This window comes from Orussus abietinus, unplaced genomic scaffold (assembly GCF_000612105.2).
Source record: "Orussus abietinus isolate OABI.00-Male unplaced genomic scaffold, Oabi_2.0 scaffold31, whole genome shotgun sequence".
Classification (NCBI taxonomy): Eukaryota; Metazoa; Arthropoda; class Insecta; order Hymenoptera; family Orussidae; genus Orussus; species Orussus abietinus.
Window position 1 is genome coordinate 355,548 of NW_019394774.1, and position 16,577 is coordinate 372,124.

The window sequence follows — 16,577 nt, forward strand, 5'->3', positions numbered from 1 at the left end:
AAGTCTTCGGAGCTCCCGGACGTCCGAGAAAGCCTGGGAACCAGTCAGCTGATTTCGGGCTGGCAATGCGGAAGAGCGGAAAGCTCCTCGAGGTGTCTCATCCGGGGTGTTCACCAAAATGGCGGCTCGCGAATCTCCTTACGAGTCCAGAACCGGTCCGAGGGGTCGCCGTTCACTCGGCCAGAGGCAAACCGGCCGGCTTGCGACTTTCCCAAATAAAATGAAGATTTAGAAAGGAGTCTGCCCGCCCCATCTCGGGAACGTCGGCCTTGGAGTAAAAGTGATCCGATTTTTCTGCGACGCACTTGCTCCTTCTTTTCAGCTCTATTTTTGGCTTCGCCAGTCCAGATACCGAGAACTTTCACGGCCGGGGAGCAATGAACCTTTCTCTCCAGGTAATTTAGATCCAGATGATTTTCATGGCGATCCAGAGATCATTTCGCTAAGCAGGTGCAGCTGGACGCCACCATTGATCGGATGAAGCAAGTGATCTACGAGCGTAAACGCCAGAAGGAAAATCGATCGGTCGATTCCAATTGATCGGCGAGATTACTACTACCCCGATCACCTTTTCCCTGTATCTTCTCATCTGCATGAGATTTAATTAACTTTCTTCGCCAATTTACGAGGCAATGGGGTTATGGGCAATTTAATCGCCCGGGTGATTTCCAACATGCAGGATCGACGCGGTGGATGGGCTTCATCTTCGAGCCACACATTTTGGGTGATAGCTTGAGCGAAGGTCATCAATGAAAAACGAACTTGGTCTTTATTATAAAAAGGTATAAAAACTACGTAACAATAATCACACGACAGCACTATACAACGCGTAACGAATCCGTCGACATTAACGTGTCTTATAAATAAGCGTCAACTTATCTTAGGCGCATAAATATGATTTTCTAGGAGCTAGAGACTCCGTAAACCTTTCGTAACAGCTAAAGCTGGAAATTTGGATTGGGAGATCCAGGGAGTCATCTGTAATGATCCGTAGATCACCTCAGCGTTTTCAGGGTGGACATGGTGTATACGGGGTCATACCGAAGACGCCGACGTGGCGAGCTAGTGTCACGAACAAGGCCTAGGATGGTTAATACTTTCCATTGGGGCTGGAGTAGGAGATGGTGTCGTAATTGGATCCATCGGAATCGCTGGAGTCAAAACTCTTCCCAGAGTAGCCGAGGTACCTGGGGCTGATAGCGGAATAGGAACCATGGGAGTCCGCAGGGGTTCCGTAGGACGTGGAGGGGCTGGAGTACGCCGAAGAGTAGCTGGAAGAGCTAGGGCTGGAGTAGCTGGCACTAGGGCTAGAATGGCTGGCGGTGGGGCTGGAATAGCTGACGCTGGGACTGGAATAACTGGAACCGGAGCTGGCATAGTTAGAACTATGACCAGAGTAGCCAGAGTTGGGAGCCGAGTAGGTCACAGAGGGGCTGGAGTAGCTGGAGCTGGGGCTTGAGTAGCCGGAGCTCCCAGAAGAGGAGTACGAGTTGCCCTCCGAAGAAGCCGCGTACGAGGGGTACGAACTGGAGTCGGATGCCGGGTAGGAAGCCGAAGAGATAGGGAGATGGTAGCTGCTGCTGTCCGCGGACCCGCTGGACAGACCCACGTGGGATGTCGGAGAGCTGTAGGAAACTCCTGAAGAGGCTGGGATGGAGTAGGCGGAGGAGCCGTGCGATCCTGAAGAAATTCCCGCCCCATGAGAGGATCCGCTGGAGACCGGGATGCTGTAGCCGGAAGAGGACCCACCCTGATGAGCGGAGATCACCAGACTCCCGGGATGGGACGAGCTCGAAGACACAGGGATGCTGTAGGAGCCAGAGGACAGGGAGCTCAATGCCGAGCCATGGGACCCGGAAACTCCAGCTGGAGCTGCATAGGAAGACCCATGGGATGAGCCCAATACCACCGGGACGCTATACCCTCCGGATCCTCCGCCACCATAGGCTGATAGACCTTGCACCCCGTGACCAACGCTGGTACCTCCACCCTGGATACCGAAAGTCACCGGCCCCGTTTTGGTGGTCCCCTGGGTCAGGAGATTTCCACCTCCGTACCCACCCCCGTGACCTCCACTCACACTGTACGCCGCGAAGGACGGCAAGGAGTAGGTGGATGCACCTCCGTGACCTCCCAGAGAGTATCCTTGACTCAGACCGGATCCGAAACTCAAACCGTGACCTAAGCCAGACCCGAACCCACCCCCGGACACCGGGGCGGAATACGACGCGTGCCCCAGGTTGAGGGAACCTCCGCCAAACCCTCCAAATCCTTGAAGTCCGGAGTACCCCAGGGACAGCCCTCCATGAGAACCTCCCAGGGTGTAGCCGGAACTCACTGGAGCTGACTGGAGCTGCGAGTAGGAAGATCCTCCCGAAGAGTAGCCACCCCCTGAAGAGTAGTCCGCGATCCCTCGCTTGTCTTTGGTTCCCCGGAACCTGGGTCGCACCTCCGACCTCGAAGACTGGACCTCCCTGCTCGACTCGCCCAGGACGACGAGTCCGCAGATGACCACGACTGTCTATAAAGGATTTAAAGTTTAACATTTATATATTCAAAAGGGATTAAATCGAATTTTCGAAAGCGGATCAATGTGGACGTTTCGGAGAATAAAAGCTGACGCGCCGAGGTTGGGATTTTCGGGATATAAAAAGCATGTATTTAAAGCATTACTGGATGTATGTGTAAAAAGTATTACTGGATTTTGAAAATCTTCCGGGGGAAGTGCTGATATCGTTTTAGGTATCTTTGTTACAACTTACGAGCGAGCGCATGGCTGGGTTAGGGGTTGTTTCGGCAAATTTTTTTCCTGGTTCCGGGATACTGGCCTTGTGGGTAAGTGAAATGTGGTGTCTGATGCCATTGCTACCACGAAGAGACCTTTTATATCTGGATCCCCTCTTTCTCGCTGGAAGAAAGGTCTAGGTGAAGGTAAGACTGCTCCCAGACTGCACGCGTTGCTCGCGCGGCTCTCAGGAGCGCGACAATCGCCGCTTCTCCTTTAACAAATGTCAAGTCGACGGCCCACCAATTGTTCGTCATAAAAGATATCGAATGCCTCTATCGACGGCACACGCGAGCATATTGCTCGCAAAAAGCGTCCAGTTTTCTTGCAAAATAGAAATTCTCGCGTCGTGACGTCCTCGAGCGAGTCGCTCGCTCTTTCCACGAGCTTTGGACGTTCTTTTTCCCTTTATTAGCTCTTCGATTTTTTTTCCCCAGCGTTTCTTGCACTGGACCACTCTACTCTCACTCTCGAGAATTGGCTGGAATTGCAGGGAGATCCTGCGGCGATAAAGCGATCCATTTAAATCACGAAGAGGTTCTGCATCACGAGGAAATGCCGGTGCGTGAGCGCTCTTCAGGATGCGGAAGCGAATTATCATCTGGGAAGTTTCGCGATTTTCCGTATTCTGGGGAGTAATTAAACGAGCACATATGCACATCGACGTATCGACCTCTTTGTTGGTCGAACGCCTCGACTCTCACTTCTCGAGCTTCAGGATTTATATATTTCTGGGATTAAACGATGAGCCGGAAGCGCGGCCTGAAGAGGGAAATTAATTCCTATTTAATATTCAGCGATAATCTAGATTTTCGTGCTTCTCTGCCGAGGCAGGCTGCTTAATTAACTTCCTTATGAAGTCCGAGCTACCGTATTTCATCCTCTCTAGGAGGGGAATAAAATACCAAGAGATACCACGAGACGTCCTCGGAAAACGGCACCGTTTGGTAATTCATTAATAATCCATTCGTGTCGTAAATTCAAATTTCTCGGATGCAGGAGGAACGAGGAGATGCGAACCACCTTCACCTTCCATGCTGTCTCTGGTAACCGATCATCATATGTAATTCGCGGCCAGAAACTCATTACCTCCACCCCTTAATCACGTCCATCATGTAACCTCGGACGGCTTCTAACCCCAAGAGGCAGTTAAATCATCGAAGAAATCGCCTTCATCCAGAACACTTTACACCGCGGAAGCGGCTCTAGCTAACCAGAAAGCCGGGCAATTCCTTGGCCTATTCCCAGCAATTAGTAAAACTCGGTACCGCACTCGAACCTTCAATTTAGCGGCCGCCGAGCAGACTTCCGGTTGCAATCCCCTGGGGAGGGATCGCGTTTCCGCGCTCGAAGAAAGATCGCTCGAAATTCCGGTAGAAATCAGGAAAACTCGTTGCGAACTCCCGAGGTCTACCATTACTTTGTCTACATACATATTGCGCACTTTGCCGGTTAGAATCCGACGCATTGTTCTCCAATAAAAATGTTTCCCATTTCTGCATCATTTGCAGCGCAGACTTTGCTGTGCATGTTTTAAACAAATGTATTTTAAATGTTGCAATAATACTTTCGTGTAATCGTCAATGCCGTCCAAAATATTCCTGATCTTTAAAGCCATTGTCAACGCCATGGAAATGTTGAAAACATAATTCTCAAAATGCATTATCAATATTTCATGCCATTGCGATCCATTTTTAACTCGTTCTGGAAAATCTTCTGAATGCGTTTCTTTTCCATTTTTAATTAGAATAAAACGAACTAATATTTATAAAACAGTTATTATGGCGTTGTTGAGGGAATTCAGCGCTTTAAAGTGGTGCATAACATAAACATAAAGGAAAAACAATGATATTTTAAAGTAAAATGTCAAATCTTGTGAATTATTGATTGGGAACCTAATAAAATAAAATCGACGTCGACAGGTGCCTTTAAATTCGGACCTTGCAATCTGGACACTGACTTCAATTCAATAGTTAATCTAATATCTGACACCTTTAATCCTTTTTTTTTAATAGGAACCGTAATATGAAACATGTAAAGGGAACGGAACGTTCCGAGACGCGTTTCTGAAAGTCGACCTCCTAGGACCGGTTCGCGAGAATTTCTTCACGTGTTTAGATAAATAGATATTTTCCTGGTGTAAAAGAAAAGCCGACGACAGTCCGGAAATGGTTTTTCGGGTGCGACGGATTTCACCCGGCGTTTTAAAATTGGCCTCCTTTTATTCGCCCCTCCGATCGAAACCCGAGACGACAAAGGCGACACGGACCTCTGTCTAATCAGATCACAGCTCAATGGATTTTCTCTTACGCGCTTTTTACGACCTCGTAAACCATGCCAACGCGTAATACCAAGACGTCAATGTCGCCGTAACTTGCCAAGTGCCGCAAAGCTCTTAAAAAAGTTGAAAACTGTCGCCTTTATCACGGCGCTCTGAGTCGACTCTTCGCGACAGAAGAGAATCCTCTCTTCCCAAAATGCAAAGTGTTCGATCAGGAAATATTCCATAAAAAATTACCAAACCATTAAGAATGAACAAAAATTACCAGACCATTAAGAATGAACAAAAATTACCGAACCATTAAGAATAAACAAAAATTACCAGACCATTAAGAATGAACAAAAATTACCAAACCATTAAGAATGAATAAAAATTACCAAACCATTAAGAATGAACAAAAATTACCAGACCACTACAATTAATCAAAATTATCAGACTATTACGATTGATCAAGAGTACCAAATCACCCGGCTAATCCTTTCAAGTGCACTTACAATGTTTAAATGCACCACCTATATCTTTGTGCCCTCATTAATAACATTAATAACCCTAACTACACTAAAAACGGTACCATCACCTGTATAGTGGCCGACAAGTTGAACTAGTTTCTGGAAAACACGTTTTTCAGGCAAGGAAATTGGTGCATGTGATTGACCTCCCTCTGATACCAGATGTGATACCAGAATGCATTATTAATTATTTATCAATGGGAGTGATCCGAGATTGCGATCCCTTGTAGAGCAACAAGTTACATAAATGCTTCCGTAGGTAATTATAATAAATACTAATTAAAGCGTTGACAAGATGAAACGGTTCCTCTGACAATAACGGTGGAAAAAATTCGAACAATGGTCACAAGAGGGAGAGAGACGTGGAGATTCTTATCCTCGTTGCTGTTATCAGTTATATCGTGTCTATTCCGAAACAGGTCGTGCATTACCTGCTTGGAGTGGATTTTGCATAGAAAGCCTGATCGGTCGCGAAGTAACGAAAGGCATTTATCCTGTCTTGCGTATGACACAATTTTCTATTGGCCTCTCTTTATCTTTATGTGTGTCGCCATGAGTACATGAAGAAGGTACGAAGGTACACGTGTCGACAAGGGCATAAAAATGCACGCCACGAAGACGTGTCCAGGAAATCAATTTCCCTGGGATAATTTCTAAGATCGATATTGGAAGTAACTTTCATATCGCCATGTAAATTTACTAATAAAATCGGTGCGTGCCTCCGCCGCGGATTGGAAGTGAAATTCCAAGTTAAAGTGAATTATTAGACATTATTAATCATAATTATTCCTCCAGGAAATATTACGAGTCCTTTCCTGCCTGTTTTGAGCATAATCATTTTCATATTTATCTACGTTACCTTTATTTCGCTTCAAATTACTGTAATTAACTTAGAGAGTAACGTCCCACCTTTAATTGCAACCTTTACGCAAATTGTTTCTATACTAAAGCTCGGAATGCAAATTATTAGCCGAGTAATTAGCTGTAAAAAAGCGTTTCGCTTTTCGAATGGCTTTTATAACGTGCAAATTAACGTACCATACGGAACTTCCGGTACGAAAATAAATTTCGAAGAGCCGGATCTCGAGAGAATGTGCCGGTTAAAAAAGTGACCGGTCGCCGGAAGACCATCGATTGGCCTTCTTCAGGATCTCCGGTTGGTTCTTCGTGCCAACCAGAACGGTTGAGAGGGCAATTGATTTCGTTTTACTTTCACTCGTGGGATAAAGGAAGTCGCCTTTGGCACCGTGGGATTTCCGGCCCGAAAGTCCTGGACAGGAACAAGAAATCGGATCCTGCCGATCCTGGCCACGCTCTTGGGCATCTCTCGGCTCGGCATTGCTTTCTTCTGAAATACATTTAGAAAATCCACCTCGAGTGACTACTTTTCATCGAAATTTCACGAACAGGGCCGACAATGGCGGGTCTTTTGTTCATCTAAAAAGACTCGTTACGGCGCGTTCTCCAGTTCGCCTTTGAGAGGTTATGGAACTGAAATTACAGAGGAACACCTCACCTCGCATAAACTGGAATGGAAAACATACGCTCCTGAAAGACTGGCGTTGCCGAAGAAAACAATCAACGCCTGCAAACAGCCGTTTCCGGTTCTTTATGCCTGATTGATGGAAGGAAAGTGTCGTTATCCTGCACTCCGAGCGCCCAGCGCTCTCGTGTCCTTTTTTCTCCTTTCAGGACGAACGCAAAGTAAACGAAAGCATACCCGATGTAAATCCTGCTTAGCTAATCCCGGACAACGTTTTATTTCGCAGGAAACTAATCGAAAGGACCTCCGAAAACCGAGAGTGCGAAACGGAGCTCCGGATTCCATTTCACTCTTGTCTAATCGAGCCTTTGTCGGTTATTAGGCCTCTCGAACAGAACCCGAGACTAATTCGACATTATCCGGTGCTAGCTCGTTAAACCTTGCCGACTTCGCCGACGAAATTCACTTTCTCCTGCGAAATGCTCCAGAAAATGCTGCTTACATTTATCTTCGCGGATTCTGATATGAAGACCAGGAATGTCTACCGCGACGGTCATTAGTGTCTGTACGAGATGGCAAAGAAATAATCAACCGGTGTACTGGCGACTCTTCAAGAAACGCACTTTCTCCAGCGAAGAGAGAGAAACATATCGCGATTGTTTATTTTCGATGCCAGGATTTTTTAAGGGGTGCCAAAATTAATTTTCGCCAGTGAGATTCTCGCGATTTGCGTTGGCATTTAAATTAGTGGTTTTTCAAGTGAAACTTCTCATGACATTAGAATATTTATAAATTAGTACGCCTTGAAAGGAGCCCGATTCGAACATTTTTTTGTAATTCAGTTTTCTAACAATTAATTACTGTTTAGATGCAACCTTGTGTTTTAATATCGACATAGTTTGCATAAATATTTTTGTTGGAGTTATGGGAAAAGTTGACTTTAAAATCGCCGTTCAATATTAACATTTCATCTCAACCCCGTTTTTCTTTTAGTTAATTACCATTTCTTAAATATATCTTTCCGATCTACTATCGGCACAATCTGCGTAAATGCGATTTTGCAGTACATTGCTATTCACCTTTGTCGTTAGTATTCAGACAACTTGCATTAGTATTTAATTTTGGTTGCATTATTCTCAGTTAATTATTGACATTTCAATAGAATAAAAAAGTAACACGAATAGAAATTAAAATTTTGCCCAAAATAGATAGTACCAAACGCGCGAGATCATATCGCGGAGGAATAATTAAGGATAATTAATAACATTGCATATAACAATTCTCCCCAACTTTAAAATTTCACTTGCAATGTTGCCCAAAATAGACAGTATCAAACGCGCGAGATCATATCGCGGAGGAATAATTAATGATAATTAATAATATTGTATATAACAATTCTCCCCACCTTTGACATTCCACTCGTAATGTTGTCCAAAATAGACAGTATTAAACGCGCGAGATCATATCGCGGAGGAATAATTAATGATAATTAATAATATTGTATATAACAATTCTCCCCACCTTTGACATTCCACTCGTAATGTTGTCCAAAATAGACAGTATTAAACGCGCGAGATCATATCGCGGAGGAATAATTAATGATAATTAATAATATTGTATATAACAATTCTCCCCACCTTTGAACATCCACTCGTAATGTTGTCCGAAATAGACAGTACCAAACGCGCGAGGGCATGTTGTGGAGGAATAATTAAAAATAATTAATAATATTGTATACAATAATTCTCCCCAACTTTTAAATTTCACTCGCAATGTTGCCCAAAACAGACAGTACCAAACGCGCGAGGTCATATCGCGGAGGAATAATTAAGGATAATTAATAATGCTGTATATAATAATTCTCCTTAACATTGAAATTGCACTCCCAATGCGTGTGTTAGCCACGCACAGATTTTCTTTTCCCGCTCTGGGAATATTGTCAGGGTAAGAGGCGGCCTCCGGGATCGCGAGGCCGTTTGCGCAAATGGATTTGTCCCGAGTCCCCGGCATAATTACAGCAACCATGAACTTGCCCGAGTCAATGCAACGTTTCCAGCAGTGAATGACTGCCTGCGGCACCTTTCACCCTGCTCTTGAAAAGTGAAAAGACTGGAACGGCTAAGACAGGGGAAATAATAAACGTAATAATAACAAACAGCGGCACGCTCCGGCGAGCATACAGATCAATGGCCGTTAAGGTGATAAGAAAGTGTGATATATACATAACAAAATGTCAAAATATTTATAAAACTTTTTCCCGAACTGGGAGCACCGAATTATAAAAACTTTAACACGTGATTATGGAAGCCCTAAGGAATAACGCGCTGCTCATGAAATTCCCTGTTTTGCAAAAAAATGTTTTACTTATCTCGGACAAGAACCAAAAAAAGATATTTCTTTTCTCGAAAAATGAAATTTCACGGACAGCGCGTTGTTCCTTTGAGCCCCCATTATCGCGTGTTAAAGTTTCAGATCATTTGGTGCACCCATTTTGGAGAAAAGTTTTATAATTATTCGGACTTTTCGATACGTATATATCACACTTTCATATCACCTTAAGAAGTAATACAAAAGTGCTCGCCAGCACCTTCGTGACGCCCTCGAAGAATTGGAATTGGTCACGAAAGCTTTTTCCCTGCGCATCTCGGCAGGACTTTTTGCCTTCAAAAATTAACTGCACCGTTTTTCTCGAGCCCAGACAATGGCGAGCCTCCTCTCGGTTAACTTTTTGCAACCGCAGAAATTAAATCGACAATTAAGAGTCGTTTCTTGCGACCGCGAGATCCTCCGACTGAGTTTCGCGCCAAGTACACGCGCCGCATTCGATGCAAGAAGAATATGGGAGCGTGGATCACGTCAGAAGGATCTCTGGTCTCTCATCCAGAATTTTACAGGATTTCCAGGTGAAGGATCAACACCTGAGTACAGAAACCCTCTTACAAATCCATCGGTCTGGGGAAATTTTTCAAGCGAAATCTAAATGGCGCTTGAAGAAGATATCAGAAATTAAATCAACAATCAAGAATCGTTTCTTGCAACAGCCAGATCCCCGACTGAGTTTCGCGCCAAGTGCACGCACCTCGTTCGATGCGAGAAGTATATAAGAGCGTGGATCACGCCAGAAGGATCTCTGGTCTCTCATCCAGGATTTTACGGGGTTTCCAGGTGAAGGGTCAACACCTGGGCACAGAAAGTCGCGTACAGATCCATCGGCCTGGGGAAATTTCTCGAGCGAAACCTAAAAGGCGCCTGGGGAAGAAATCCCGGCTGAGAGTAACCGGTAAAAGTGCCATCGCCTGGTAAAACGAAAAGCAGGAACTAAATGGGTCGATCGCGGAAAGTGAATGGCCAAGATCCGAAGCCTCGAGGAAGACGAAAACGAGCGGACCCGAATATCTCGAAGAAGTGGACCCGCGTCAAGAGTAACCACCGTAAAGACATTTATTGAAACAGAGAGGATCGAATCCTCTGCAATCTCTCGCTATTAATCTCTCGCGAAACCGATCGATTGTCAGCTATCGAAGGTGACGGAGTCGGCGAAAAACGACCCTATAAAAATGGAATGATCGATGAACTTTCGAGACTGGATCGGGGACGAAAACGGAGCAAGTCGCGCCGACTAGCCGGAGAGAGTCTCCCCTGAAGAAAGCATCGGAGATTTTCTTGGCGGTGCAACTTTCCACCGAAGTCCGAGGATGAGATCGAGAGAGTCGTGCTTCTTTTCGGCGTAGCATTATCGACCTGGGTCGCCTAAGACGCCTCGGTTAGGTCCAGCTCCTCTGGCGGTTGGTCAAAGTTGGTCTAGAAAAGAGAACACATCCCTCGAGATTTCGGTATACATATATTTCTTCGTATAAAAAAAAATATATATAATAAATACAATAACGTGTATTTACAAGCCCCCGATAAGCGAGGGAAGTGCGACAGGGAGGAATCTTAAAATTAGGGGCAGTTTAGAGAAGAAGATCAGGTCACTTCCAAATCTGGGCTGGCTTGGCCTGGATGAAAGACGGAGCGTAGCTCCAAGGATGCACCGGCAAGGTAGGTTTCTGCAGTTGGAAGGCGTTTGGATAGTACAAGACGGGATAAATAGGCTTGACTGGTTTGTAGAGTAGCGGATTGAAGACCGCAGGTTGGAGCCCATAAGTTGGATGAGCCGGGACAGGTGCAACGGGAGTTTGAGGAGGATGGAATTGAGGGATGGTGGGACCAGCAGCTGGGAACAATGGATGTAACGCAGGGGAGATTGGCCTAATTGGATGCACAGGTTGGACGGGGATGGAGGCTGGAGGGTTTGGCGTGGAGGGGGATCCACTTCCTGGGTGACTTCCGGACTGACCGGGAGATTGAACTGGAGGCGAAAAGGAAGCAGGAGTGGTCACTTTGTGTCCAGGGTCAAGGGGAATCGGCAGATTGAAGTGCGTCGGTGAGGATCCTGCGGAAATCGAAGGGGATCCAGGAATCGTGCCCAGGATTCCGTAATTCGGTATCTGGCTGGGCACCAGACCGGTGCCGGTCAGGATGGTCGGCACGAATCCGCCATATTGGGGGAAATAGTGGGTTCCAGGGGCTGGAAGAGAAGATCCCGTCTGGGTGGATCCATCACTGCCAGCCGAAGGGGAGGCCCCACTCGCAGGGGGCGAACTCGTGCTGGTCGTCGTGGTCGTTGTGATCGGAGGCTGCGTCGTTGTCCCAGGACCATAGGTCACGGTGAATCCTGGAGACAGCGTGGTCCCCGGAGAAAAAGGAACCTGCCCAAATCCCGCGTTCCCTGAATTCACGACCCCCGGAGACTGACCCAGACTACCTTGGTTGGGCAACTTGGAAGGCCTATCCAGCGGTGGATACTGCTCCAAAAGCTGACCCTGGGAGAAGCTCTGCGCGTACCTCGCCAGGCCCTGATCGAGGGTGTTCTGGGTGACCAGCGCCTGCTGCAGCTGCGAGATCAGCCTATCCTTCTCCATGGACTTGATCTGCTCCAGAAGCTCCTGATTGCTCAGGGTCCCGGAAGCGTAGGAGGGCAGGGGAGCTGGAAACCCCCGAGACTGGTCGCTGGCCTTGAAGTCCTGAAACTGGTCCTGCGGCTCCCGGAACTCGTAATTCGGCGCGAAGCTCTCATCGGTCGCTGGTGCTCCGTACAGTTGCGAAATGGCTTGTGCGTTCTCCGCCAGGAAGAGAGCCGCGTCCGATATCTGCTGATCCGCGCTCAGACCCTGACCTTGACTTTCCAAGCTGGCATCTTGGACCTGACCTTGGAGATTATGGAATCCGGGCTGCTGCGCCGAGAAAGTGCCCGTCGGTGTGTATGTCGGCGGTTTCTGGTTCCCCGGTGGAAGGTAATTGGCGCTATTGATGCCGAATGGCTGGGTGTTCTGGCTCGCTATTGGACTGGCCTCCACGAAGTCCAGGTTCCTGATTGGACTGGGCACGTCCTGATTCCAGAAGGCGCCGTTTGGTCGCTGCTGACTCTGGCTTTGGTGGAACTGCTGGGACGAGTGATGGTAACCGGTTGGTTGCACCTTCCCTGAAGAACCCTGACCCTGCTGATGATTCGGCAGCCCGTACGTGTTGAAGGGCCGGTTTACCTGACCTGGTCGTCTCGTGGATAGTCTTCCTCTGTGACTGGAGTGACCCGCTCTGAAACGATCAAGGGCGAGTCGTCCACCTCCGAATCTGCTCGGCCTCGGGTAGGCATAACCCGAATCACGTTTCCTTTGCACCTCGGAGCCCTCCGAGGACACTTCGGACGCGATTTCACTCAGGTCTGCGACTTGGAGCTTCGTGATCTCCGGCTTCTTCTGGTCCACCTCATCGGCCATAATGGCGGAGGCGCTCGCCACCAGCCCAAAGATCACCTTAAACGGAGAAAAACCACGTTTAATTCCACCGAGGCATACTTAAGGGAGCAGTCAGTCTAAATCTATGAAGACATTCTTTTTTCTTTAATTATACTTTCCGAGAGTTTAAAATCTGAAGATGATAAGAAAGTGTCATACACATACCAAAAAGTCAAAATATTTATAAAACTTTTCTCCAAATTGGGCGTATCGAATCATTTGAAACTTCATCACGAAATTATAGAGGCCCTATCGATTGATCGACAGATTGAAAATTCGAAAGTTTCGAAAATTTGAAAAATCGAAAGTCGACATTGAATGATCGCAGCATTATGAATAAATTTATCTTCAATATTTTGAGTGATTGAAAAGAACTACCATTAGTTAAGTAAAAATCTGTTTTTTTTTAAGCTTGTATTTAATTTATGTTACTAACTGATAAGAGTACATCCGTTGTCATCCTCCATGCCGACTGCTATTATTCGCTTAACATACAAATGTTATAACCGAAAACAAAAATATAAAACGAATACTTTACAATGGGAGACCCCAATCCCTACTAGCACGGAATAATTTCAAAATTTTTTGTTGAAATCTTTGCTAAACATTTCAAGCGGCAGATTGTTTAAGATATCTTGTAGATTTAATTTGAAGATATCTAAAATCTTATGTTGTTGAAAATTTGTTGAAAATCTCAATGACATATTTAGTTTGAATAATTTATAAACATACTTTACGATTATTATCGAACACTTCATTTGGTTTCAATATTTAAAATATACTTCTATTAAAATGAAACAAAATGTTGTTGTATATTTGTAAGAAAAATATGATGAACACACGTGGAGGTAATATTATACAAATAATATTCTAAAGTAAACGTTTTGCAAATATTTAAAATGTCTGCTAAATATTTACAAAATGTACGATATTCGTTAAATATATAGACAACATACGACAAATATTTTGTGCCTCTAGGGATAATTTCGAGAAATTAATTCGTTAAAAAATTCTGAAGTAAGAAAATTCTGACCCTTTGGCTGCTTAGGCTGACTTGGACTGACTTGGACTGACTTAGACTAACTTAGACTGACTTGGACTGACTTAAATAAACATTCTTTAACTATCTCTTCGGCATCTATCGGGTCGAGGAATAAGTTCCCGTCGTTTTTAACGCGGACGAGCGTAATTAAAACAGCGGAAACTAATTACTCAATACTATATTAGAAGGCGGGAGGAGACTTACCCAGAAGAGCTTCATTTTTCCCAGGACACGAGGAACACCGTCCTGGCACTTCGCACAGCACTGAAGGTCTCGGAACTTGCCAGCCGAGTTTGGATATCACATTAATCCTCGTGTCCTCAAGTCCAGGGCTCCGAAAACGAATTTCTTCGAGGATGGACAGCCGACTAAGAGTACGGCCATACTTGCACATGTATAAATACAGTCGGGTCGCGACCATCCACGAATTCCAATAGACTTTCTTGCCGGCTTTCTTCGATCGAGCTTGAGCAATACTGTTACGGATCGGCGTACGTATCGATACACATATCGATACCGATATCGAGGCGGGTAGGAAGGTGCACCGATTTTCGTCAGGTGCACGCGAGGTCGTCGCCGGCCTAGAAAAAATAATTCGCACGATGAAAGCTGAAAGTACCTTCTGCGTTTGAATATTCATGGCTAATCCATTTGTAAGGCAAAGTCGTCCTTGCGGAGTCCGCTCTGGTTAGTATTAACGATTCAAAAAATTTGTAAAAATAAGGACGCTACGTATACAGTCGCGTCCATCTCGGGGGAAGGTTCAAAGTCAAAGTACTTGCGAGGTGGCTGATTGGAAGATCAGAAACTAAGAAGGGAGATGAAAATTCCATTACCGCGCCGCTACCATTTCTCGTGGAGTAGGATAGTGGCTCCGCTTCCTGCAGAATTTCTCTCCCCGGCTCTAATGGAATTTCTAATATGCAAACGCGGAGGAGATACGGAGCAGGAAATTAATGTGCACCAGACGGACATAATGGGCGGATTTGTCAACGACATTGGATCATCTGCGACACGCGAATGCTCGCGGAGGGATTCTCGTCACGCGTGTCTTGCGCGGATCGCAGTGAAAGTCCTTAAACAGTCGGGTCTTCGGGAATACGGAATGAGAGCTCATTTACGAGGGAAATATTCCCATTGTGTAAGACCTCGGACGTGTACGATTACGCGCAAATCGAGCGGACCGGCCGAGTGCTGCATAAGACTCGTGTCATAGGATCCCGAACATCTTGAAGAATCCTTCAGCCGGCGCCTTCTTCAGGGTACTAAACGGTTTCCAAACAATTTCAACATGTCTACGATGTGAGTAAAAAGGGGAAGAGTGGCTAGGCACTAGCGAGAATCGAGCGAATCCTGTATAAAATCGCGTTATTGACATTCGAATATCCTGAAGAGTCCTTGAGATGGAACCTTCTTCGGGGTACTAAACAGTTTCCCAACAATTTTTACATGGCTGCGATGCGAGGAAAAAAGGGAGAGAATGTCTAGAGAATAGCGCAAACCGAGCGAGTCCTGCATAAGCTCGCGTCGTTGAGATTTAAATATTCTGAGGAGTCCTTCAGGCCTTTTCCAGGGTACTAAATAGTCTCCCAACAATTTTTACACGGCTGCGATGCGAGGAAAAAGGGGAGAAAATGTCCAGAGAATAGGCAAACTGAGCGAGTCCTGTATAAGCTCGCGTCATTGACTTTTGAATACCCTGAAGAGTCCTTGAGATGGAACCTTCTTCAGGGTACTAAACAGTTTCCCGACAATTTTACATGGCTGCGATGCGAGGAAAAAAGGAAGAAAATGTCCGAACAATAGCGAGAATCGAACGAGTCCTGTATAAGCTCGCTTCATTGACTTTTGAATATCCTGAAGAGTCCTTGAGACGGAGCCTTCTTCGGGGTACTAAACGGTTTCCCAACAATTTAAACATAGCTTCGAAGCGAGTAAATCCTCTAGACGGCGCCTTCTTCAGGGTACTAAACAGTTTCCCAACAATTTTTACATGGCTGCGAAGCGAGTAAAAAAGGGAGAAAATGTCTAGCCAATATGACAATACTAAACGCTTTCCCAACAATTTTAACACGAATCAAGTAAAGAAACACGTAAAGATCTACAAAATAGCGCGGATCGAGCTAGTCCTGCCCAAGTCTCGTGTCGACTCTCAAACACCTTGAAGAGGCAGAGCGATTTTCAGAGTACTAACCAACTTTCCAAAAAATGGTACCGCGTTCCCGAAGCAATCGTAAAGAAGCAACAGCAAGGGTAACTTCAAGTGATTAATTAGATTCTCGATCTACCCGATGTTAATTAATAAAGAATGAGGTGAACACCGCAATGAAATGTTGAGGTGGTCTCTGCAATTAGATCTCGGAGTAGATGACGCGACCCTCCTTCCGGCATTAGATCGTGAAGAGAATTCATATCCCGCGACGACTACGGATTCGTCGTCTGCATGCGTTACCGAGGACTAACCACGCGATGAGTAAGCGGTACCGATTACGGTGATGGATGATGGTCCCGCAATGGAATAATTATTCCTTGAAGCGCCAAGTACCTGCTGGGCCATCTACAGGCTCGTAAGTCTAGCCTTAACGCGCCCGATTGCCGGGAACTCGCGGTACCATTTCCTCCGAGCAAGTGGATCGTAAC

At 45.8% G+C, this 16,577-nt stretch overlaps 2 protein-coding genes across 2 annotated transcripts; both read right to left on the minus strand.

The window, feature by feature from the left end:
- Positions 1-1,090: 1,090 nt before the first annotated feature.
- LOC105698603 (keratin, type I cytoskeletal 9-like) lies at positions 1,091-3,843 on the minus strand. Its single transcript, XM_023433256.1, has 3 exons — positions 3,815-3,843; positions 2,825-2,999; positions 1,091-2,521 (listed from the first exon to the last, which is right to left on the minus strand). Exons 1-3 carry the CDS (start codon positions 3,841-3,843, stop codon positions 1,091-1,093), a joined length of 1,635 nt encoding a protein of 544 aa, XP_023289024.1.
- A 7,060-nt stretch (positions 3,844-10,903) lies between these two features.
- Positions 10,904-16,478, minus strand: LOC105698679 (ataxin-2-like protein). The gene is made up of 2 exons (XM_023433261.1): positions 14,142-16,478; positions 10,904-12,913 (listed from the first exon to the last, which is right to left on the minus strand). The coding sequence occupies exons 1-2, from the start codon at positions 14,154-14,156 to the stop codon at positions 11,030-11,032; spliced, it is 1,899 nt and encodes a 632-aa protein (XP_023289029.1). The 5' UTR covers positions 14,157-16,478; the 3' UTR covers positions 10,904-11,029.
- Between the last annotated feature and the right edge of the window lie 99 nt (positions 16,479-16,577).

Bases quoted from the DNA above. Each gene is read 5' to 3' on its own strand.
- LOC105698603 (XM_023433256.1), bottom strand. From the start codon at position 3,843: ATGATCGGTTACCAGAGACAGCATGGAAG. The intron at 3,000-3,814 runs GTGAAGGTGGTT...CATTTGTTAAAG, and splicing joins TACCAGAGACAGCATGGAAG to GAGAAGCGGCGATTGTCGCG. The intron at 2,522-2,824 runs GTATCCCGGAAC...AATCCTTTATAG, and splicing joins TTCACTTACCCACAAGGCCA to ACAGTCGTGGTCATCTGCGG.